The sequence below is a fragment of the Diceros bicornis genome, chromosome 4, assembly GCF_020826845.1.
Source record: "Diceros bicornis minor isolate mBicDic1 chromosome 4, mDicBic1.mat.cur, whole genome shotgun sequence".
Taxonomy (NCBI): Eukaryota; Metazoa; Chordata; class Mammalia; order Perissodactyla; family Rhinocerotidae; genus Diceros; species Diceros bicornis.
The window spans coordinates 41,904,204-41,930,223 of record NC_080743.1 but is presented as its reverse complement, the minus strand read 5'-3'; the positions used below and the strand labels follow the sequence as shown (position 1 = coordinate 41,930,223).

General features: G+C 42.2%; 1 protein-coding gene across 1 annotated transcript in view; it reads right to left on the bottom strand.

Moving 5' to 3' along the window:
- The window catches only part of FNDC7 (fibronectin type III domain containing 7), a 29,497-nt gene extending 10,218 nt beyond the window's left edge, over window positions 1-19,279 (bottom strand). Inside the window, exons 1-9 of the mRNA XM_058537175.1 lie at window positions 19,217-19,279; window positions 18,685-18,703; window positions 12,586-12,840; window positions 11,362-11,622; window positions 7,873-8,130; window positions 5,177-5,431; window positions 2,893-3,150; window positions 2,099-2,353; window positions 650-904 (exon numbers count right to left, since the gene is read on the bottom strand). Of these exons, the coding sequence (XP_058393158.1) occupies window positions 650-904; window positions 2,099-2,353; window positions 2,893-3,150; window positions 5,177-5,431; window positions 7,873-8,130; window positions 11,362-11,622; window positions 12,586-12,840; window positions 18,685-18,703; window positions 19,217-19,279 (1,879 nt within the window). The remainder of the gene's footprint in view (window positions 1-649; window positions 905-2,098; window positions 2,354-2,892; window positions 3,151-5,176; window positions 5,432-7,872; window positions 8,131-11,361; window positions 11,623-12,585; window positions 12,841-18,684; window positions 18,704-19,216) is intronic.
- Between the last annotated feature and the right edge of the window lie 6,741 nt (window positions 19,280-26,020).

Here is a 26,020-nt window from a genome sequence, read left to right as displayed (position 1 = left end):
CTAATGATCCTGTACTCTTTCCTATTGAGCCTGGGAGGCATCCTCAGGAGTGTTTTTCAAAACAGTGCTCCAAGCAGCCACTTCAGTGGACTAAAATCATATGAGAGAAATCTTATTTCTAACCCTGTACCACTTCTTCCTTCCTCTGCTATTCCCTAATGGTTTGGTCGTTGTGAAGAACAAGATACAATACTGTCAGGAGAGAGTGCTCTCTTAGCCTGTTGAAATAAGAAACCAGAGAAGCAGCTGGAGTGGTTTAGAAGAAAGAGGTAGTAGCATAATAACAATGAGAAGAAATTTAAGCCAAATAGAATGTGTGATCCAAATGCTTTCTGAAAACTGCTAGACTGAGTTATTCTGGGCTGCAGGTGGCTGTGTCATATAAAAATCCGTCCTCCCGTCAGAAAAAGTATACCCGAACGTTGTTACCAGGAGAATTAATTCACCAACTACCAACAGAAGCCTCTGAAGCTTTGAGGTTATTAAGTTCAGAGGAAAACTAAATATTTTAGAACGTAATCTATATTTATAATGCAAGCTAGGTGGAGATGCAGCATCTTTTTAAAGGAGAAGAAAGGGCTTATGTCTGGATTTATAATAGTCAAAGTCCTTATTGATACTCTAGAGCTAGAGTTTAGAATTCACTTACTAGACGAATAACTTGGGTAGGCGCAGTCCGCAGTCAGCCCAGTGGCACTAATTGCTTTTAATGCCACTGTGTAATTGACGCCACATGCGACGCATCCCAGGAGGCAGTGGTTTTGATGGGTGTGACACTTAGACTGTCCAGTGCGTGACTCCAGAACTATCACGTAGGTTTGGGCCCCGGTCCCAAGAGTCCAGCTTACGTTGATTACTGATTGGGTGACCTGAGTTACTGTCAGACCGGCTGGACAGCACGGCACTTACGTGGGGGAAAAGAAAGAATGGGGAATTTATTTCCACTGAGGGTTATTTGTGAAAAACAACCAAAAATGGTATCTTGCCTGTGTTTCATTCAATATCCTAAATTTCTCAAACTTTCAATTGTTAATCAAGGTTTCCTTTTCTTAAGCAAAATCTCATTCCCTCTGATACATCATTTAACATCAGCTGTATAGAGTGGGTGTTCTCCCCAAGAACGCAGTGCACTAACAGGTTGTGGCTATGTAAGTTCCCCCTCCCCATTTTTTTTAATAAGAAAGAAATCCTTTGTTGTCACCCAACTTTAAAAATTCCAGTTGCACATTTCAAAGCAATAATTGCATTCACCTCTTCTCCCGATATCACATTTCACAGCATTTGCAATTAAACGTATTTTGCCTTTCTCATCCATTTCGTAGTGCGTAATTGATGTAAAATCCTGAAATATTCTTTGCCACCTAAGAATACCACAGCCAATTCTCAAATTTTCAGGGACCCATTATATAGGACATGGGATATCTAGAATTTTCCTGTGTATCTGGTGTTGTCCCCATTCTGCTTCTTTTTATGTTTCCACTTTTACAGACCAAGATGCTATCTATCATTGTATATAAGAGAAAATAATGTCCAAAGACTTTAAGTAATTTGCCAAATTTCATTCCCACACAATGCTATGAAGCAAAAACAGCTTTCCTTTATCAAACTCTTACCAGGCATCAGCACCATGCTAAGTGCTTTGCAGCATTTAACTTAATATTGACAACCACCCGATGAAGCCATTATCCCCCCTTTGCCAATTAGGAAACTCAAACTCACAAAGCACCTTTTAGAGAAAGATTTGAAAGGACTGAGCCAAAGAAATAAATAATAAACCAGTTCATTTGGTCACTTGTTAGTTGTTTTGGTAGATGGTGTCATGGGGGAATTTGAATTCAAATAAATGTTTTTGCAGAGTCAACGTATGCCTCCTTTGATGTCAGTGTATGAATATATTAGAGTCTTTTGATGATATTTTTACAGAACCTGTGTCCAAATGTTGAAAGTTTTATTTTCTAAGACTGGGGCTCTTTGAAAGGCTCTGAGTTTAATGTGTTTCTATCACACTCAGGGTAGAACAAATAAGAAAATTCTTGTCTTATAACAATTCCTAAGGACCCCACTGAAGTCAACGTTCAGGCAGGCAGTTGCTACATACCTGTTTCCAGGGGCACACTGTAACTGGGTAGGCTCCGTCCTGCCGGTGTTTCAGCCACAGCAGTGACAGAGAACACTGAGCTGCAGGGCAAGCCCCCGATGGTACAGGACTCTCCTGTGCTGCTGCACTGATACAGCCCTTTCTCTCCCTGGGCAGTCACCGTGTAAGTAGCGTCATCATTTGTGGATCGCCAGTGAACAATAATCATGGAGAACTCATTCTGCGTAACATTTTTTATTTCAGGACTGCAAGGAGCTAAGAGATTTTAGACTATTAATTGAAACAGTGAGAGTCAAAAATATCACGTCTGCCATTTGGTCTGAAACTGACTTTTTTCCCCTAAATGAGATCATCATTACTTTCAACCATACCATGCATGTAGGCCAAATTCATAGAGCCTTTGTGTGGAAACCTGTTGACACCGACATACGGTATTGGGTTCCTATAGCCTTGGACTAACTGGTAAACGTTACGGAGCATTCGAATTCCAAAAGTAAAGGTAATTAAGACAAATGTTTCAGTCTTAACCTTCATGGTGTGAAAACAGGCAGGTCCCCCAAGGGTAGGAGGAACTGAATGGCCGAGTGACCACTCTCCCTATGGTCTCCTTTTTTCTTTTTTTCTACTTTCCCTCTTCCACCTTCTCTTCTGCCTCTCCTTAGTAAGGTGGTCCCCACAAAGAGTGGTTAATGGGATTTGGCCTTTTTGTAGTTCTTGCTGAATGCCCGTCCTGAGGGACATAGCTGGGGTGAATTGTTCAGACATCAATGGATGAAATCATAGCTGTATCGTACCTGTGGTTATAAATTGGGAAGTACATGACATATTGCTGCCCCGGGCTTCGCTGAAGGAATACACCGTGATATTGTACTTGGTGTCACACTCTAGAGCTGAAAGAGTGCAAGTAGGAGAAGTGTCATTGCACTCAACCACGTTGAACCCATCTACAGCCTTGGTTTCATAAAGTTCGGCACCACGGACAGGAGACCAGACAATCTCTACTCTGTCACTGGACACCAATACAGGGTTAATGTCACTAGGACAACAGGGAGCTGAAAGCAGGAGCAGAGAGAGAATGGAGGTCAGTATAGAAGCAATGATGTCAGAGGGGGCATTGAGTCCTGACCTCTAGAGCCCAGAGCCTCTGCCACTCCTCTCCTAAATCACTGCAAGAACCTCCTACAGTTCTGCCCAGCTCTGATCTTGGCCTAACACCCAGTACATAGAGGATAAATCCTCTATGCATGACATTCAAGGTCATTACAAGTTGTACCCAGTCTACCTGCTCAGTTGTACCTCCCTCCACCCCCTGTCACACCAAACTCATCAATTCTGCACCCTACATTCTGTAGGGTGCTCTCATTTTCCTATGCCTCAAAGACTGCTGACCTCTCTACTGGAATGCCATTCCCCCTTTCTGCCTGACGAAATCATACTTAGTCTAACTGCTAGATCCTATCAGTCTTTCCAGACACTAAACCAGATAAAACTAAAACCAGTTAAAACTGGGGAGTAGGGGAGGGGGAAAGATCTACATCTACAGTGATGTATCAGTAGATTTTACAGGAGACCCTACATTACTCACAGACAAATTCTAAAAAATGCCTGACTCCATTTGGAGTTTCTCTGGGATGCTCTTGCCCTGTCTACATTCCATTCATCCTTAAAATTCCAGCTCAAGGCCACTCCTTCTGGAAGGCACTCCTGTGCTCTTGAGACTTTATTGATAGCCTCTTACTCCAATTTCCAAAGGCACCAATTATTTGATTCCCTCATCCCACTAAAATTTATTGTAATCCAGCTAGTATTATTATTTACATAATTATAGTTTTGTGGGGGTTTTTTTGGTGAATAAGATTGGCCCTGAGCTAACATCTGTTGCCAATCCTCCTCTTCTTGGTGAGAAAGATTGTCCCTGAGCTAACACCTGTGCCCATCTTCCTCTATTTTGTATGTGGGAAGCCACCACAGCATGGTTTGAGAAGCGGTGCCTTGGTCCATGCCCAGGATCCGAACCTGCAAACCCCAGGCCACTGAAACGGAGCGCATGAACTTAACCACTACACCACTGGGCTGGCCCCCCTGAGTATTCTTATTTGCAAATGTACTTAATTAATTTCAAGTCACTCACTCCATTCATTCTTCAAAAATTGAGCATCTCCCCTATGCCTATCACACTATGACAAGCATTGAGGATGAAGAGATAAACAAAATATAATCCCTGTCCTGTAGAAGGTCTAAGCCTAGTGGATGAGAATAATAGTAACAGTAAGAATGATGCTAATAAAAGTATTTGCATTGTGCCTTACCACATTCAAAGACCTTTTCATATTCATGTTCTCATTATTATTTGTCCCATTTTGCCATGGAAGACACTATGGAACTAGCAAGGTAGATGTCATCATCCCCAAATGAGTCAGTGGTCAAGTTAGGACCTAAACACAGGTGTCCCACTCCAAAGCCTCTACACCATGGAGCATCTATGCACTGCATCTCTGTTTCTCTGGTCTCAGAGAGCATGTGAACTCCTGAGACAGGAGGACTGCATCCTCTTCAGCACCCAGCACAGGGCTGAACTCTGAGTAGATCTGGGTGGAGGGTTCAATTTTTCAGAGCACAGTTGAACAACTAGGTTCTTTCCCCTCTTTTCACTCCTAAATCTTACATTCTTGATAAACTTGAGTCCAAGACACCAAAATATCCTAGTCTGGAGAAAATATGAGAGAAAAGATTCACTTTCTGTTCTTGACCCCAGAATGACTCCCAGGTGGTCTCTGTAAGCCAATAAGTGCAATAGTTAATCCATTCTGCTGCTGAGTTTAGTGAACTCAGAACTCCCTTTACTGGGGCTGGCCTTGTGGCTTGGTGTACAGTGTGCACGCTCTGCTACTGGAGGCACAGGTTCGGATCCTGGGCGCGCACTGACGCACCGCTTGTCCGGCCATGCTGAGGCGGCGTCCCACATACAGCAACTAGAAGGATCTGCAACTAAGACATACAACTATCTACTGGGGCTTTGGGGAGAAAAAGGGGGAAAAAAAAAAAGAACTCCCTTTACAGGTGTCAAGTGTGCCTTACCTGTGGTATAATTGAACACGTCACCCAAAGGACTCTGCCCTGCCTTGTTATAGGCAAAAACACTAATAAAGTAAGTGAAGCCACACTCAGATAAGAAATTGCACTGTGTAAGGGATGTGTTGCAGTGTACTTCCAAACCATCATCACTCTTCACAAAGGCCACATAGTAATCACCCAGATCTACATCAGACCAAGCCACAGACAGGTGGCCAGGGGGATCTTCTTGGATCATCACTCTTGCAGGTGCACAAGCAACTAGGAAATGATAAATAATAAACAGTTGTGAGAGTACTGCAAGAGATTTTCTTTGCATCTTTGCAATTGTCCAGGATTTCAAGACAACCCAAATAAGCAAATCTGAGCTTTGTAGCAGATTGAATTTGGTGCATGACACACAAAACTATGTACCAGAAGCATTAGAAGATTTTCTTTATAGACCCAAAGACTTGATATAGGGCCCAGACCCCTACAACAAACTCTGATGACTACCCAAATTCTCTTGTTACATGAAATATTGTTTGAAATAACGGGCTGTCAGAGTTTGACAGTCATTTTAAGATATGGGGATTTTCATTATCAGAGTATTTGTTGAAAGATTTGACCTCAACCAGAAATGAAGCCAGTCTGGTCTGAGTGGAATAGTGAATATCGCAGACATTATCCATTTTAGAGAAAAAAATAGCCATCATTCGCTGTGCTTTCTATTAACATTTTCTCTAATTCTTCCAACAATTATCATCATTTTACAATTAAGGAAACCGAGGCTCATAGAGGTTAGGTGAGTTTCCCAAGCTGACACAGCTAACAGGGATGGAGCTGGGTCTTTCTGAAGCCTTGTGTACCAAACCTCCATAGTATGGAAAGTTCTAACATGCACTAAGTGACAGAACACATTCTTATGCCCATGACTTCCTCCAGGGAGAGTCTTAAACAGAGACTTAAGATACCAGATGCTGTGGACAAGGAACAAATAAGTAGCATGTGCAAACCAACGAGACATTCTCAGATGTCCTAAAATTTATCTCACACCATACATGCTAGACTATGCTAGACTATGCTAGACTATGTCAGACACAGGCACTGATTGCCTTGGTTAACATTGCCTGTTTTTCTGTGGTAAGGCGATGCCAGGATCAGCGTAGAATAAAGTCTTCCAAAGGACTGAATTCAAATAAAGTTTAGTTTTTCAAGCTCTAAGCTTTTAAACATTTAGTCGTCTCTAATGGAAATATTCCTAAAATATATTACACAATTCTGGGCTTCAGGAAGCACATAGTACTTTCTAAACACGGTTCTTTTATTGATAAACCAAGGTCGTTTCCATGATCATGACTGATTGTGTTATCCACAAACTACAGCGGTGCCTCCTGGACTGATAAGCATGCAGGACTATTTCAGTGGCACTTTATCCTGACTGCACGTTAGAATCAACTAAGGAGCTTTTACAAACTATTCATATCCAGACTCCATTCCCAGCAACTCCAATTTAATTGGTTTTTAGGTGGGGCCTGAGTATTGGGATTTTATAAAAGCTCCCCAGATGCTCTTAATGTGCATCCAAGATTGAAAAACACTGATGGTTCTTTTCTGCAATAAATGACTAGCTTGGAACTGCTCTGCTTTTGAAAATGTATTTCTTATCTCTTCCCTCATCTCAGCTATCCCGTCCTCATAACCATTTCTAATGTACCGTCCACATTAAGTTATAGTTGTCAAAAGAGAAGCCAAATCACCAAGTTTGTTACCAGTGACTTTAATTTAACATAACTATAAGAAACTGGATCTGCATGGTTGGCTGTACTTTTTTCCTGTGAAAAAGAGGGCATCAGCTTGGTGATGGCTCTTTTCCACTCTGCTCAGAAGCCTTATAAACTTAGAATGACATAATTCTGACTGTGGGATAAACTGGACATTATTGTAATTATCTACATTTTCTTTGGCTTAGAAGAGTGAAATCAGGCAAACCTAGGCTTGAATACCAGCTCTATCACTTATTATTTGTGTGCCCTTGGAAAAATTATTTCACGTCTCTGAGCTAAAATTTAATTACCTGAAAAAGGAGATAATAGTTCCGACCTCAATGAGTTGTCATGAGAATTAAATAAAATAATGTATTTATAGTGCCTAGTACATAGTAGGTCTTCACTGAATGTTAGTTCCCATCACCAAAACACATAGATATTTCTGAATAGAGGAATAAACCTCTACATATGTAAGTCCTTATCTTTCTGATAAGAATGAAAATGGGAAGATATCTAAACAACATATCCAGAACTATAGACAGCACATATTTATCTTAAAACATAGCTCCCACCAAGCCTGGGTCTGTGAAACATGATGTAAAGAAGAGGCTGCTATCTGTACTGCACAGTTAGAACCGTGTATAATTCAAACTTGGTCTTAGAATTTTTACAACTTTATAAATGAAAAAGAAATAAACTAATTAATGAAAGATCTGGAATAGGAGCCAGGCCTCCTAATTTTCAAAGTGCTTTTTCCAGTGCACAATATATGGTTTCCCCAGCAACAGTATTCAAAGTCATCAGAATGTCCAACTCAATGCTTTCATTTAGACCAGGCTTTCATTTTCACTTCTTCCAGAGCATTCTGGAACATTGTCGGGTGATTATTTGTTTCCCTTATGGCAGCCACTTCGGCTCGCCAGCCCCACAGTGATCTCACTCTTGTATACATACCAGTTTTCAGGGTCACTGCTGAAGCTGTTTTGCTAGATCCAGCATCGTTACTTGCTAAAACAGAAATCAGGTACTCAGTTCCACACTGGAGAGAGGAGATGGTACAGGAACTGAAAGTCGTACTACAGCTCAGCTCTGAAGAATCGCTCAAAGCCATCACAGTATAGTTGAAAGCTCCTTCTGTCGGTGCCCATGAAACAGATGCCTTCAGAGCCCCACTATCAAAAGAGACTTGAATGTTGGCAGGAGCACGAGGACCTACATTTTCGAGAAACAATTAAGATTTTGCAGCAGCCTCAAGAACACGAGTAAGATTTGGCCTAACAACATTGCAGAGCTTGGAGGATGGGGTACCCCAATAGCAGGATAATTGCAAGTGTTCAGAGCATAAAATTGGGATTTAGGGTACCTGGAAACTGGTGATACATCTGCCATGAACTATGCAAACTCATAACTAGCAAGGTGACCTTGGCCATGCTATTTAATCTCCTTGTTATTTAATTTTTTATCATCTGTAAAATAGATCTAATAAGATCAGTCCCTAGCACATATAGGTACTAAATAAGCATATTTTGAATGAATGAATGAGTGAGTGAATGCACAACTTGACAAGTGATTGAAATAATTAAATGAAATTATAAATGTGAAGGGCTAAGAGGGCCGTGTGGGAATATTATTATGAAGTGGTAGGTCAAATATTCTTTCTATTATTGATTGATGAAGCTAAACAGATCAGCTTCAACAATATGCCTTCTTTACTTTTGACCCCTGCTAATACTTTTTCTGTAAGAGCTTTTAGGTTATAATTGTTTCTAGAAGAGCAGACTTTCATTCCATTCTAAATCAAAGGGAAGGAAGGAAAGTATCAAGTGTGATGGTCACACATTAAGGTAGTCTTATTAGTGTCTCCAAAATGCTTCCCTCTACATTCTCAAAAATCTGCCTTCCTTTCTTCAGGGTTATCCTCTGAACAGGCTTCAGGAGTATTCTCCTGGGCTGGGGAAGAGAGAAGTTGGCCTCAGTTCTCTGGAGTCTTGCTATAATAAGACCCATCTGGCAGGCCTTAGAGACCTTCTTGGACAGCCCATGAGCGGAGACTAGTCTGCTCTGGACACACACGGGGGCAAACAGGGAGGGCCCTGCTTGAGGAAGCAGGGACTCAACTTGCCCTCTGCAAGGCAGGCACTTGCCGTGTTTCTCCTGTAGGCCATCGCAGCGGGACCCTTCCCCTGCTTCACGGTCAGCTTGTCTACAGGGGCAGCTCTGCTCTGGGGTAATGCTGGGCCCAAGGCTGGTAAGGGTAGGCTGCAGTGTTTTAGGACAACCTGCTTTTCACACATGGGGCACGAGAGAACCAGGAAAAATGAGTAGAGTAGTAGGAGACTGTTATGGGTTGAATTAGTCCCCTCAAAATTCCTATGTTGAAGTCCTAACCGCAGTACCTCAGAATGTGATCTTATTCGGAAATACGGTCTTAGCAGATATAATTAGTTAAGATGAGATCATTAGGGTGGGCCCTAATACAATATAGCTGATGTTTTTATAAAAAGGACACAGGCATATGCATACCGGGAGAATGCCATATGAATATGAAGACTGCCCTCTATAAGCCAAGGAGAGATGCCTGGAACAGATCCTTTCTCACAGCCCTCAGAAGGAACCAGGCCCGCCAACACCTTAATCTCAGACTTCTAGCCTCCAAAATTTTCCATGAGACAATAAATTTCTGTTGTTTAAGCCACCCAGTTTGTGGTACTTTGTTATGGCAGCCCTAACAAAGTAATATGGAGGCTAAATCTAAACTCCCTAAAACTTTTTAGAACTTGGGAAACAATTGAAGAGGAAGGCTTTAAGAAAAGTCACCTCTAGGAGGTGGCTCTCCCTGTTCACCAGCCTGATGCAGATGTTATGTTCCTTCTGTGACACTCTGTGCCTGTGCATCCTTCTATCAAAGCACTTGTTACATGGAACCGTAACCATTGATTTACGCATTGGTCTCTCCTAGGACACAATCAATTCTTTGGGTGTAAGGTCATGCTTTATTTGACTTTGTAGCCCCATCAGCTAAACTATGCCCAGCACATAGTGGGCTCTCAATAAATATTTGTGGAAAGAAGGAATGAATGAATGCCTAGGAAAAGGCCCAGGGAGACTGGCTTGTCTCAGACACCCTGACTCACCAGGCCCACCATGAATCACCTTAGGGCACTTTGCTATGATTTCACCCTGCAGAAGTATTATAAAAGGCAAACTCTTCTCTTTTCCCTGAATTTCTGCCTTGACCTATAGACAATGGGACTTCCACTCTCCTCCAAACTTAGGGAATGGTGGAGAGAACATTTCTGGTTTCTTTCCACTCTTTCCTTGGTCCTCCCCAAGGGATGAAATAGCTAATCTGGTTGGTGAGAGTCTGGCATCTATTAGGCCATATTGTCAGTGAACGGCTTACTCTGCCTCAAGAGAAGGAAAACCTCTCTCTCCTCCCCTCTTTTTTTTTTTTTTTTTTTGTGAGGAAGATCAGCCCTGAGCTAGCATCCATGCTAATCCTCCGCTTTTTGCTGAGGAAGACCAGCTCTGAGCTAACATCTATTGCCAATCCTCCTCTTTTTTTTCCCCAAAGCCCCAGTAGATAGCTGTATGTCATAGTTGCACATCCCTCTAGTTGCTGTATGTGGGATGCACCCTCAGCATGGCCGGAGAAGCGGTGTGTCAGTGCAAGCCTGGGATCGGAACACGGGCCGCCAGTAGCAGAGCGCGCGCACTTAACCGCTAAGCCACGGGGCCGGCCCCTCTCTCTCATTCTTTTGGCTCACTCCAGCAGCTCAGTGTGGGCTTCCAGTTATCATGCAGTAGGATCCCCTGGTGGGGTATCCCTTTGATGGGGTTGGTGAGAGAACACATACCATGCTTCAGCTTCTCAGCCTACAATTGCAGGAGAGATGATAGAAAGTCCCATGCTGGCCCCAGGCCTAAGTGGAGGCCTTCAGGGAATACACCTGAAATATTGCTTCCCACCACAGCATAAAGTACCGTAATAACAGGAACTTGGTTTGCTGCTGTATCTCTAGAACAATGCCCACTCGAAGTTGGCACACACTCGTTAAATGCCTACTGAATAAATGAATTCTTGTTTGTCCCAATTCTTTACTATTGGTCTGAACCCAGGAAGGGACAAGGGGTGACTGGTAAACCTAACAAGAGTCATCTCCTGCTGTGTGATCTTGAATGTGTATGCTGAGATTAAGTCGGGTATCAGAGGGGGAGTGCCATGCTCTGTGTATTCTGAGCAGCATCTCTTTATATATGCAGTAAGCATTTAAACCACTGAGGAGGAATTGTCAAGGCACTATAAATAAACTCATAATAAATTTAAATAGCTGCTGCCGTTGCTCTGTACTTATCACTTAACACTGCTCTTGATGGCTACAGTGCACAGCCCCTCTCATTAATCAAAAGGGAGATTGTTTGGGGCTACCAGGAAGTCCTTACTTGTTCTCTGATTGCAGGTGGAGTCATCCCCGGGGGTTCCATTGGCATTCCACGCAAAAGCCTTTATGGTGTAGAGAGTCCCGGAGTCTAAGCTGGTGAATGTCAAGGAGGTGTTCGTGGTGTTCTCTTTCCATATCCTGCCCAAACCATTGGCTCGCATAATGGACACAGAGAATCCAATTGCCATGTATACAGCTTCCCACTGCACAAGAATAGAGTTGGGACTTGGAGAGCTTACTTCTAGAATTGGTGCAGCCAACACTACAAAGACAAAAACATGCGTTTGTGTTACGAAAGTCCAATAAAGGATAATTCGAATTTAGAAATAAGTAATTTGAGGTTGATTATCCATACTATGAAATAATTATTTGCTTTGCAAAAGGATTCACAGCAGAGTCCCATTAAATAATGGCTGTCTAAATGTGCTTTAATTATGAATGACAGAGGAATGGGGAACAGAGAAACTCTAATATTAGGCATTATTTTCAAGTGGAGGTGGGTAAGAAATTAGATAAAACATCCCTGTAACCATAACATAAACCAATGGGGGAAATGATGGTTTATACTATTTTAAAGTGCACACAACCTTTCAGAAATATGCCTAAGTACAACTTTATCAGTTCACTTTAAGTAATGCTGATGACAAATTCCAAATGTTTTTACTTAAGTCTAAGTGCAGCAAAATCCCTTTGTGTTCATCATTCAGCATAGTCTTTATGGATACCTGAGGTTAAAAACAGAAATCCCTTTTCCAGAGATTTAAAAGCAAGGATGGTTTTAAAGATGCCCAGGGCCGGCCCTGTGGCTTAGCGGTTAAGTGCGCGCGCTCTGCTGCTGGCGGCCTGGGTTCGGATCCCGGGCGCGCACCGACGCACCGCTTCTGCGGCCATGCTGAGGCTGAGTCCCACATACAGCAGCTAGAAGGATGTGCAGCTATGACATACAGCTGTCTACTGGGGCTTTGGGGGGAAAAAATAAATAAATAAAATCTTAAAAAAAAAAAATGCCCAGAAATGGGTTTTATTTTCCAAAGAATCTGGAATTTAAATGCCCATCTTCTCCACAGATGTCTGAATTCCCGAAAAACATCATTTGGTGGCTCCCACTTCTGGGCCCTGAATCATAGGCACTCACGTGACACAAAATTACATGATGCATTTACAGCCTCAGTATAACTGACCCAGGTCACAAGCAGTCACTCAACAGAGGATGAGCATCCACTACCTGTCTTTGCCTGCTTTGGAGGTGATGCCTGGCTTCTCCCAGCGGCACTGATGGATCTGATGGTGATTTGGTACAAGGTCGCAGCCTTCAGACCTGTCACAGTGCCTGGGGAATTGTCCACAGTGGTTTCAATGACAGTGTCCCCATCTTCGGCCGTGAGAAGGTAACTGGTGGCCCCTGGCACCGTAGCCCACTCCACAGTGATACTGTCGCTGATTTTTGAATATGCCTGATCAATGGTGGGTATTTCAAGAGCTAAAAGAGATTTTGAAGCTGTACATTAGCTAGGATACCAATAAGGATTACTCTTTTCATTTTACTTTTCAAACTGAAACATTCTTGTGCCATCCTTCAGACATAAACTTTGCCCTTATTTTCCAGATCAAGAAAAAACAAAGAAAACGAAAGGCAAAGCTACTCTCTAGAAGAGAGCCAGAAAACTCAAACCTCTCATTCAGGATGAGATTTCAAAGGCTTTTCCCAGTTGCCTCTGGGATAATTTGTACTTTTTGTACTTTTAAAAGAGTTCAAAAGAATGGAGAGTGATTATGGGAAAAAACTCTGAGAGGAGGGAGAGAGTAAGTGAAAGCATTCTGTGAATTCCCGGGTCTGCTTTGCCCTGATCTCCCCTCCATGCCCCACGAATAGCTCCACTGCCTCCAGCTAGGATCCTCTGCCGTGGTTGTGGTGTGGTCTTCATCTCACCCACTTTGCACATTTCCCAAGTGTCGTTTCATCTAATGGAGGGAGAGGGAGAATTGAGTTTTTTGTTTTATAATTGCTCCATCGTACTTTCTTTCATGTTAGCGGAGTGAAACCATTTTCAGATTCTTCTATATAAAATAAAAATAAACTTTATTTCCTCCTTCTCTATCAAAACACCTGCTCCAGCATAAGAATGCGATGCTCTGGCCCCTCCTCACCTGGGCCTGGCCGTGGTTTGCCAGGGGGATACGGATGCTTGTGTCATGAGTTACACAAGACATTCCCACACTTTGGGTATGGGGTAGGAGATACAGCACGGTAATCAGATTTACTACTTTGCAAAAATCCACAAACACAAAAATGCCCTGGGTGTCGGAGATCCAATTGGAAGAAAAAGTCAAACAAAAATAGCTGCGTTTTAGGTTTGAAAACGACACTTGCCCTTTTATTTTTAATGTACTGCATTTGCTGGGTAAAATCACTATATGCCTTATTGAAAACTAAAGGGTAAAACAAAACTATAGGGCAAAGAGGAGAGAGTGTAAATACAGACCAAATGGGTGGTTTGCCAGCATCAGCTCCTCCCCCCAGCAGAACCCTACCTGCCAAATCCCCATACGCGTGATACAGACAGCCTTCTCTTTCTGTACCAATAGCCCAGAGAGGGCTTTGGCAGCACTCAGAAATAGCCATGCTGCAGGAATGAACAAAGTCTCCACTGTGCACTGGCCAGACATTCCTTGAACATAACCCAGGACTGTCTCCTTCGCCATTGAATGAAAACTATGATGGTTGTATATGCTGGGGAAAAGTTGCAGGCATGCTCATCTTAGCCATTTGCCAGCAGAAACTGACTCTGCAGGAAGCTCCCACGTCCCCTCTCCCCTCTGCAGGATAGGAAGCCCCAGTAGGGGCTCCCATGTCGTGTCTCCCACACACTCATCCCTTTTCTGCTCCCCCAGTTATTAGTCCCGGGTGACAAATAAGCCTTCTCTCCTCTAACTTTGTGGTGTCTGTCAATTTCTTCTGTTTCCTTTGTCCCCATAGTTTGTCTTATCTCCTATGTTAGCCAGTCTTGCTCATTGGAATGAAATAACTTTCTGGAAAAATGACAACCAAACTAGCCATTTACATAGGAGGCCTGATAGTGCATTCATGGAGTGGTTTGAAAGACATCTAAAAGGCTAGCATGACATAGACTATCTCCCCATAGGCCTGTGAAGAGGCCTGAGTCCTCCACAAAACTTGCCCCACTGAATTGAGCTGGGAGAGGCCCATTTACCCAGAAGGAGTAATACATGAAGCCAGGACTAGCAGGATGAAACACAGGGTTGCATGGTGGAAAAAGAGCAGAGGATTTGGATTCAGAAACTCTGGGTTCGAGCCCTGGATCTGCCGTTTACTTTTGCATGTGAACGTGTACAAGCACTTAACCTCTTCTAGTCTGGGTTTTCTCCCTTAAGAATGCAGAATGTTAATAATACCTACATGTTAGGATTTACTTTGAAATGTAAAATACCTACATTTTACGATTGTTGTAAAGATGAAGTGAAACAGTGTAGGTAAGGGCACTTCAAAAGGTAGGAGGGGTTAGTGTGTGTGAGTGTGTGTGTGTGTGAACCAGGACAACCAATTTTTGGGTTTGGAAAAGCCAGACTGCATGGCACTGTCATGGAGAGGTGCCAGGGAAGGTGAGATTCTGGGGAGTCTGGGGTAAGCACAGGCTAAAGAGACAGATTGCCTGTTTTACATTTGGTTCTAGGGCAGGATCTGACCAGTAACAGCAATGAAAGAAGATCAACACCTCTATACTACGTCTCCTTTAAGAGATGAGAAGCTTGAGTGGGATGTGCATGGCTCCGTAAATTAGCAACAGTTCTTCACTCTTTCTTAGTTCTATGTTTGGCCCACTTACTGCATGGATGAAAGAGAAAACTTTATTCCCCAGCAGTGCGATCAACCACTTTGATCAGACAAAAGTGAAACCTTTTGATTCTCAGCATCTGTGCATTCTACCAACTCAGAGATCTAAATTAGCCCATGTAGCCCCAGTGGCCAGACACAGATCGACAGCCAACACAGAACCCAAAGAGAATCAAAATACACACACTCAAAATGAAACCTCCTACGCAGTACAGTAGCCCCCCTCATCCGTGGGTGACACATCCAACACCCCCAGTGGATGCCTGAAACGGCGGATAGTACTGCACCCTATACATACTATGTTTTTTCCTACACATACATACCTATAATAAAGTGTAATTTATAAATTAGGCACAGTAAGAGATTAACAACAGTAACTATTAATAGAACAATTATAATAATATACAGTTGGCCCTCTGTATCCTTGGATCCGAATCCGCAGATTCAACCGACTGCAAATGGAAAGGCCTACAATTGTTGAATCTGTACTGAACGTGTACAGACTTTTTTTCCTGTTATCATTTCCTAAACAATACAGTGTAACAGAGATTTACATACCATTCACATTGTATTAGGTATTATACGTAATCTAGAGATGATTTAAAGTATATGGGAGGATGTGCAGTAAGTTATATGCAAACACTACACCATTTTATATAAGGGAATTGAGCATCCACGGATTTTGGTATCAGCAGGGGTCCTGGAACCAATCTGCCCCTAGATACCCAGAGATGACTGTACTGTAACAGAAATTACCACAGATCTTAGCAACCTCAGCATCTGACTTTTTTCTTTCTTCATTAAGTCAAGAACTTGCACCTTTTCACTTAAAGGAAGCACTTTATGGCTTCTCTTTGGCATATCCAAAATTCCAGCATCACTACTCTAATGCTTTGGGGCCGTTATTAAATAAAATAGGGTTATTTGAACACAAGCACTGCCATGCAGAGACAGTCAATCTGATAACCGAGATGGTTACCAAGTGAGTAAGTGGCACCTAGTCTATACAGCATGGATACACTGGAGAAAGGGATGATTTATCTCCTGGGCAGGATGGAGTGGGATGGCACAAGATATCATCATGCTACTCAGAACAGTGCTCAGTTTAAAACTTAATGAATTGTTTATTTCTGAATTTACCATTTAATACTTTCAGATCACGGTTTACTGCAGGTAACAAACCGCGGAAATCAAAACTGTGGATAAAGGGGGAACTACTGTGTCAATAAAACACATTCTATCTATTGAAAAGCCAGCATGAATCAAGGAACAGCATCATCAGTGTCTCAGCCTGCCTCACTTTCTCTCGAACAGCGTGGAACCAAAAAGGAGCCCCCTCTGAGGACTCAGCATGCCCTGGGTGTCCTGGGACCATCTAAGAGACAGCAGAGCTAGATTTTGTCCACCCAAAGACCACTTATGAAACCGGGAACGAAGGAGTTAAAAAGTCTTCCGTGGGCTAGAAGAGAAAAAAACTTTGAGATAAGCTTTGCTAACTGCAGCTGTGAATACTCAGCATAATTCACTGTTGTTCAAAACTGACCAGGTCTTTCTGTCCCTCCTTAGTGTATGAGTGAGCTGTGTTTCCCACGAGGTCAAGGTCCAGATGTCAAGATTCAGCATCACGAGGCCAAACGCAGGCTGAAGACAAAAACTAACCAGAAAAGTCCGGATAGTCAAGGGAAAAGAAATTCAGTCTTCAAGGCCAAACAGGCTGGTGGGAAGGCGCCAGTCAGCAAGTCTACACGCTCCCCCTCCCTTACCTAAAACCCCAGCACATGCTCCCCCTCCCTTACCTAGAACCCCAGACAAAAACCCCTACCTTTTTCCCTTTGAGGAGGTGGATCTGAGTTCTAACTCCAATCTCTGGCTGCCTTTCCATAATAAACCTCTTTCCTTGCCAGAAGCCTGGCATTCCAGTTATTTGCCCTCCTGTGTGATGGGTAAACGAACCTGTGTTGGTGTTCTGTACCACTTATACAAAAAAATGACTTTGTATATGGCCAAACAATCCTTCTCATAGCTTCCTGATCAATCCTGAAGGTTTCTCGGGCCGGCCCCGTGGTTTAGTGGTTAAGTGCACGCGCTCCGCTACTGGCGGCCCGGGGTTCGGATCCCGGGCGCGCACTGATGCACCACTTCTCCGGCCATGCTGAGGCTGCGTCCCACATACAGTAACTAGAAGGATGTGCAACTATGACATACAACTATCTACTGGGGCTTTGGGGTAAAAAAAGGAGGAGGATTGGCAATAGATGTTAGCTCAGAGCCGGTCTTCCTCAGCAAAAAGCGGAGGATTAGCATGGATGTTAGCTCAGGGCTGATCTTCCTCACAAAAAATAAAAAAAATAATAAGAAAAAGAAAAAGAAAAAAAATGAAGGTTTCTCAAGAATAAGATAAGTAAATAAGAATAAAACAGGAAATAATTTTTAAAAAACTATTGTATATGCATGGATTTTATGGCTCAGCCATATATCTGTATCAATTTTTTAATTGCCTATTTATAGTTCCTTTTCTGTGGTATAGACAAAATAATAAATAAAAATTGTTCTTATTTATGTTAAAGTGCTATGAGAGTTTATTGGTGATATAATCAATATTATATGGTTCCTCCAGATAATCTAAATCCCATAATCTAAATGGAACATCAATTTCCATTCTGGGGACTTAGATTTCTAGAATATATGAGCTAGGAGAGGCCTCTAGAGAAATTATCCTTGCCTTCAGTCATTTATTCAAGAAAAATGGCAATAAAGGCTTTTTTTAAAAAAGCCTGTGGGGCCAACCCGGTGGCATAGTGGTAAAGTTTGTGCACTCTGCTTTGGCGGCTTGGGGTTCGCAGGTTTGGATCCCGGGCGCAGACCTACACACCACTCATCAAGCCATGCTGTGGCAGAATCCCACATATGAAATAGAGGAAGATTGGCAGCAGATGTTAGCTCAGGGACAATCTTCCTCACCAAAAAAAAAAAAAAAAAAGAAGCCTTTGTTCAGCTCTGAATTATCATTGTCTGTATTTTAAGGATGTAATATTGGAAGTGTAAAATCCTTTTTTATTGAGGAATCTCAAAATTTTAACCACAAACATTTCTAGTTTTCTCCTCTAATTCTTCAGAAGACAAAAAATAAATATAAATTAGATTCTTCACTATTTATGACTAAAATTCTGGATTTTTTTTGACTGGAATGATGATCATAGGAATATTTTACTAATGGCTAACGTATTTGAGAAAATCCATGACTACATGACTCTGTACATCTCAGTACTCAATAAGAATATCTTACAAGGACTTATCTTTTAAGTTTGATCCATGTATTTGTCTTACCAGTTACACTCACAGTGTGAGTGCTCAGAAAATGTTGAATATTTTTCCTGGTATAGCCTTTATATTTCAGGGTAGCCCAAGAATTAACAGCAGAAATTAAAATCAAATACGGGGAGGGAAAACTTGCATTTCAGAAAATTTTACCTGTTTTTGCTGAAGCAACCTGAAAAGGAAAGTTTAGAAAATTAGAACCATAAAGAAAAACACCATTTGGGGAAATGCAAAACAGAAATCAGAGCAGTAATAAATTTATCACAATATTTTTATACATAATGTGAGAAATCTTCCAATCCATACAGAGTATTTATTTGCACAAATCGTTTCCCAACAGTCAAATCTACCACAAAGCAATCCTAAATAGAAGTTAGAGGCTGGAGGCAGATCGCATTACTATTTCATTTTTCTCCCTGAATCTGCCTATTGAACTAAGTCGGTAGCTGCTGACAGATTTTTCAGAAATCTTTGTTCTTAAAATATGATGATGATCTTGGTTTTTTTCTCCAGTAAATCGCATTAAATTTCAAACACACAAACATATACTATCTTGGTATCATCCAAAATATTTTGATTTCTATCTCCCCACCCCCTAGGCCCTCAAAAAAAGAGAAAGATAATGAATATGTCTTTTTTTTTTTCCCCCTCAATAGTTGCAGCTAGGTCAGAATGGTCAACTCACCATTTTAAGACAGATAAGACTGAGTCCAATCAAAGACAAACATTTCTTGGGTCCACCAGCCATCCTGTTGGACCAACCACTCACATGGCACATGACAGAGTGATCAGGGTCCTCTTTGATACCCAGGAGGACAGGGCAGCACTGTTGGTCGCTGGGATGTGGGGCGTGATGCTGCAAACAGACCCTGGGCAGTAGCTCCTCCCCTTTCGTGTGGAGCTGACCTGTAACTAGGGGCACTCGGAGACTGGCAGGGACAGGTATTGCAAAGACTCAAAAAAGAAGAGAGTTGAAGAAAGTCATGCCAAGCAGACCCCAAAGCTACTGCAACCTGGGTTTCAAGGTAGTATGTAGAATGCTCTCCTTTTCTTTTAAAAAATTTCTTTTCTAGATAAAAATTGTACAAATCTGTATAGAAAATTGTTGATATAGTGGAATGATCATTTTAAACTTGGGGTTCCTGACCTGTTCTATTTATTCTTTTTCATTTTTATTTGTTGTTGTTCTTATTGTTGTTTCAGTACAAAGCAATCAGTCCTGCTGTCGGGAGCAATTTGCTGCAAAGCTTCAATATCTAAGATGAAAGGGCAGAGGGCTGGGGGGTGCGGGAATGGGGGAGATGTTGTTTAAGGGTACAAACTTACAGCTAGTAAATAAATAGGTTCTGGAGATCTAATGTACAACATAGTGATTATAATCAACGGCATTATATTATAAACCTCCAAGTTACTAGGAGACTAAATCTTTTTTTTTTTTTTGGCTGAGGAAGATTTGCCCTGAGCTAACATCCACTGCCAATCTTCCTCTTTTTGTATGTGAGCCACCACCACAGCATGGCCACTGACTGACGAGTGGTGTGGTTCCACGCCCCGAACCCAGCCCAGGCAGCCGAAATGGAGTGCGCCAAACTTAACCGCTAGGTCACCAGGGCTGGCCCACTAAGAGACTGCATCTTAATTGTTCTCAACACAAAAAGAAATGATAATTGTGTGATGTGATAGAGGTGTTAGCTAATGCTACTGTAGTAATCATATTGCAATATATACATGTATCAAACCAACACACTGTACACCTCAAACTTATACAATGTTATATGTCAATTATATCTCAAAAAAAGAGATGAAAGGGCAGGAGCATGTCTCTTGCTGAGAATGATAGTGAGAAGTCCTTGATGAGCACATTAAATTCATCCATCCCCAGTACAACCCTGCAGTTCCAGTACCTTTTATTTCCAGAGCTATCTTTCTAGTGCAGGCTCTTTATACTAATTAACATTTAATCTAAGCACTATAATATTTAATTCTAACAATAGACAAGTAATCAACATTATTAACTGACTTGTATGCAATCACACAAGTTTTAAATGGTGGAGTTGGGATAAATTCATCAGTTTAGGGGCCAGCCCGGTGGCGAAGCGGTTAAGTGCACGCGCTCCGCTGCGGCGGCCCAGGGTTCACAGGTTGGGATTCCGGGCATGCACTGACACACGGCTTGTCAAGCCATGCTGTGGCAGCATCCCATATAAAATAGAGGAAGATGGGCATGGATGTTAGCCCAGGGCCAATCTTCCTCAGCGAAAAAGAGGAAGATTGGCATTGGATGTTAGCTCAGGGCTGATCTTCCTCACAAAACAAAACAAAACAAAAATAAATAAATAAATAAATAAAAATCAGTCTAACTCCAACACTCTAAGATCCTTCCACTAAACCACTCTGCCTTCTATGAATTGACTACTATGAATTCAAGGCATTTTCATTTGTGCATTCAACAAGTATATACTGAGTACCCACTGTATACCAGGAACTATTCTGGACACTGAGGATATAAACATAGCCAAACCAGAGCCCTGGACTCAAGGAGCATACACTCTAGTAGAGGAAGGCCAAAATAAGTAGCTAAAGTAATAAAAATCTGATGATATGTCAGGTGTTGTTAAACGTTATGAAGAAAAATAAAGCAGAGCAATGGGAGAGAATATTGAGGGATAGAGTTTAGTTTCTAGACCATGGTCAGGGAAGACTTCTCTAGCAATGAGGTGCTTGAACATAGACCTAAGGGAAGTGACAGTGAGTCCTTTGGAAACCTAGAAAGGAGCACGCCAGACAGAGAGAAAAGGAAGGGCAAAGGCCCTGAGGAGCAAGACGGCTTGGCTAGAGCAACATGAGTGCTCATCTCCCCAGCTGTGGGGAGTGTTGGCAGCCGACAGCTCTAGCTGAGTTTCTCTCAGACTTGCCCTTGCCTGAGCTGCCTTGCTCAGAGTCACACCCTCTTCCCTGGGGCAGCCAATGACCAGGAGATGAAGGAATATAAGTGCCCTTTGCCTGAATTTAGGACAGCTCTGGAGGGGAGATCTGAATGGCGCACTATAGCATCCACCAGGGCCTGGTGAGGGTGAGGCTAGAGAGGCACATAGGGAGCAAAATTTAAGGAGGCACTCAATCTCAGGTTCACGCAAGCCCAGAGTCCCAGAGGCTTATGGCTATGAATTTAAAGAGTCATCATGAGGGGCCAGCCCCATGGCCAAGTGGTTCAAGTTCCTAGCGTTCTGCTTCAGAGGCCTAGGTTTGTGGGCTTGGATCCCGGGTGTGGACCTACACCACTCATCAGCCATCCTGTGATGGCATATTAACTCATGGTGAATCTTCCTCAGCAAAAAGAAAAAAAAAAGAAGAAGAAGAAAAAGAAGAGTCAGCATGATTGCATGTTTTCTCCAGTCATGTTCAGTCACTTGTGTGCAGGGATAGAATAGTCTGAGAGTTGTATTTAAGTAGGACGAGTGTATTACTAGACAAGTATGTTGGAGAGAGACTGCAGCAAGGGAATTGAGGTGATCAATCCATCACAAGGAAGTGATTTATAATATTAGGCTGCGGAAACTATGCTGGGTGGGCCAAGAAGTGAGGCTTGCAACACCTCAGTACCATGGAGGCTGCGGGGACTGTGATGGAGAGTGAAAAGCTGGCAAGGACAACAGATTGGAGGACCCAGTGGAGTTAAAGAGTTGTTGGAAAGGATAGTAGAGGGAAGTAAGCAGAAAATATAGGAATTGGTGATTAGAGAATGGGATGTTTGAAATGGAAACTGTGAAGTTTCAGCTATTGGTAATGGCCAGTTCTAGGGTGGAACCAGGGGAATTGGTAGCTGAGGTCAAGTTGAGGAAAAAAATCACTGGAGGTCAGGAGATCAAGAAATTGAGAGGCCTGAGTATTAGAAAGATTGTTCAAGGGATATTGGAATCACTAAGAATTATGGCAGGAGGAGTGAGGAAAGAGGTATTGAGTCATTTGTGAAACTCTAAGTATTGAGATACTAGAGGAGTATCTTTCGAGGTCTGTGGATGACATGAACAACTGACGGATAGTGAATGGTATAATATGTGACATGAACTTTAGAGGACCTTGGAGGTTCAGAGAAGAGGGAGAAATAATGGTCTAGAAGCGCAATGACTTTATGGTAGCAACTGATTTCTGGCTAATGTCAACTACTTGGTTGTCAAAATAGATTGAGTGTTGTTGCTGAACAGTTCCATTGGGAAACAATGCAATAAAGCAGTTGTTTTGTAATATAAATTTACTTTAAAACTTTGAATTGCTAAATTTACCAGGTGTCTGAAATTCTCCTTTCAGGAATGGGGTTCTGCAAAGCAGTAAATGATTGAGTTTAGGTCCTGAGGGCTATGGAGCTAAGACAACTAAGAGGGGAAGCAGCTACAAGAGTGAGTCTGAACCATACATCTGATAAGGGGTTAATATCCAAAATATATAAAGAACTCATACATCTCAACAACCAAAAATGCTAGCAATCCATTTAAAAAATGGGCAAAAGAACAGACATTTTTCCAAAGAAGACATACAGATGGCCAACAGGCACACGAAAAGATGTTCAATATCGCTAATTATTAGGGAAATGCAAATCAAAACTCCAATGAGATATCACCTCACGCCCATCAGAATGGCTATAATTAACAAGACAAGAAAAAATAAGTGTTGGAGAGGATGTGGAGAGAAGGGAACTCTCATACACTGCTGGTGGGAGTGCAAACTGGTGCAGCCACTATGGAAAACAGTATGGAGATTCCTCATAAAATTAAGAATAGAACTACCCTATGATCCAGCTATTCCACTGCTGGGTATTAATCCAAAGAACATGAACACGCAAATGCGTAAAGATATATGAGCCCCCATGTTCATTGTGGCATTATTCACAATAGCCAAGACTTGGAAGAAACCTAGGTGCCCATCAAGGGATGAATGGATAAAGATGTGGTATATATACACAATGGAATACCACTCATTCATTAAAAAGGATGAAATCTTGCCCTTTGTGACACGGCAAGGACCCTGTCATGGATGGACATTGAGGGTATTATGCTAAGTGAGATAAGTCAGAGGGAGAAGGTCAAATACCAACGATCTCACTCATAAATAGAAGATAAAAACAACAAACAATCACATAGAGACAGAGATTGGATTGGGGGTTACCAGAGGGGAAGGGGGGAGGGAGGAAAGTGAAAGGGGTGATTAGGCACATGTGTGATGATGGATGGTAATTAGTCTTCGGGTGGTGAACATGATGCAGTCTACACAGAAATCGAAATATAATGATGTACACCTGAAATTTATATAATGTTATAAACCAGTGTTACTGCAATAATAAAATAAAATATTATATACATATACAGAAATTCAAAAAACAAGAGTGAGTCTGTTTAAACATTCTTAGTGTACTAATAGGGTGATACTAGGAAAATGAAGATTAGTCAATAATCTAAAGGCCAGGAGAGGGGCTGAAAATAAAAGATAAGGACAGGTGTCTGGCATGAGAGAGAGGAAATGTTAGGACGCTGCCGCACATGAGTCATCAGCTTTCTAGTCCACAATACACGTGTCCACGCTTCTCCACACCGAGCCTCCTTCACTAAGCCAATGCTAAACATTTTAGGTTTTGTTACTTGGTGTACAATTCCAGATACCAAATCTGTAGTGTTGGTTTTTGCTAAGAGAGACAGAAAACCTATAAAGAAGTTGGCTTAAATAGAAGTTTCTTTCTGATATAAAATAGTGGCGGCAGAGCATCCAGGAGTGATACGGCAATTCTATTCCATGGAGGCTTCAGAGACCCAGGCTCCTTTCAGTTTGTTAGTCTGCCTTCCCTAGGATGAGGCCCTCTTTTTCTTAGTCCAACATGAAGCTCCAGCTACCATTTCAAAGTTCAGCAGAATTCAGCAAAGGGAGAAGGAAAAGAAAAGATGAACTATATGCCACTAAGCTCTTAAGAAAGGTTTCTGCTGCCACTTACGTCCCCTTGGTCAGAAGTTGGTCTCATGGTTATGTCAAGCTGAAAGAAAAAAAAAAGGCATACCCAGTCAAAAAATTCTACTGCTATAGAAGAGTAGATATTGAAGAGCTGGTAGTCTCTGCCACACGAATGATGAATGTGATTCAGAGCACAGATAGAAGTATAAGCCTAGGGCAGAATTTGCAACATTTATCAGAAGGATAAAAAGAGAGGGAGGTAAGGAGGAAAACAAGGTAGATGTGACTACAGCTAATCTTGTAGTTTGGGGGAGAGAAGGAAGCAAGTTGAGGGAATTTTTACCTGATAGTCTCTGTATGTGAAGTGAGAATGAGTGTGGAGGTGGAGTAGGGGAACTTAAGAAACTAGTCAAGATTTGAAATAGCCACTGTAGGGGAAATAAAAAAGAGTTGTTTAGCAATATGGCTTATGGAGTAGGATTGATTGTCCAGGAAAAGATTGGAGACTGTCAGATTTATAGTGGCCCTGATTTATACTCCATTCTTCCACCATACCCGTACATCCCCCTTCTGCCCTTGGGCAGAGCATTTCTACCAAGGAAAAGCAATTGTACCTAGAACTTATTTTTTTGACTTCTTGGCCAAGTCCAATCAAGTAGATAACATTTTCTTGCTGGTGATGATCAGAGAAAGATAAGAATTAAATATCAAGACATGTCAGGGAGCCCTTCACTGATCAGGACTCCCTGATGGTTACAATAAAAGAAACCAGAGGGGCCGGCCCCGTTGCATAGCGGTTAAGTGCGCGCACTCCGCCACTGGCAGCCCAGGTTCGGATCCTGGGCGTGCACCGAGGCACCGTTTGTCAGGCCATGCTGTGGTGGCGTCCCACATAAAGTGGAGGAAGATGGGCACAGATGTTAGCCCAGGGCCAGTCTTCCTCAGCAAAAAAGAGGAGGATTGGCATGGATGTTAGCTCGGGGCTGATCTTCCTCACAAAAAAAAAAAAAAAAAAAGAAACCAGAGTTGAGCTCATGGTTCCAAGGAAGAGAGACTCAGCCCATTTTAAGGAAAACAGAGAAATTGCAAGGATATCCAATGACCAGAGTGGAAAAAAACTAGAAAGCCAGCAGGAAGAATGGCAGCTTCAGGGTAGTTATTTATTGTGGTATCTCTTTCACATGGGCATCCTCATACGACAAATATACAAGTCTTGTCCATTTGCCTAAGAACTGGACAATTCTTACTACATTCTTAGTCAAAATTCTAGAAGGAGCCAGTCTGATTCACTTACATAATTCTCAGCAAACTTGTTGGGTTGAGCTCTTTATACCAGACTACATCAGGGGTTATCAACCAACCTAGTGAAGTGGCACCTTTATGATTGGTATCTTAATCCACTGTATCAGTGTTATGAGAGGTTCGGGGATCCGATCGGAGACGTAAAAGACACTTTCCACTCCAAACAAATGGACTGAAGGTATATTTTATTATATAGAGGATAGTAAAGGCGATAGTCTGCAAACAGATCCAAATAGGTCAAGTATTAAAA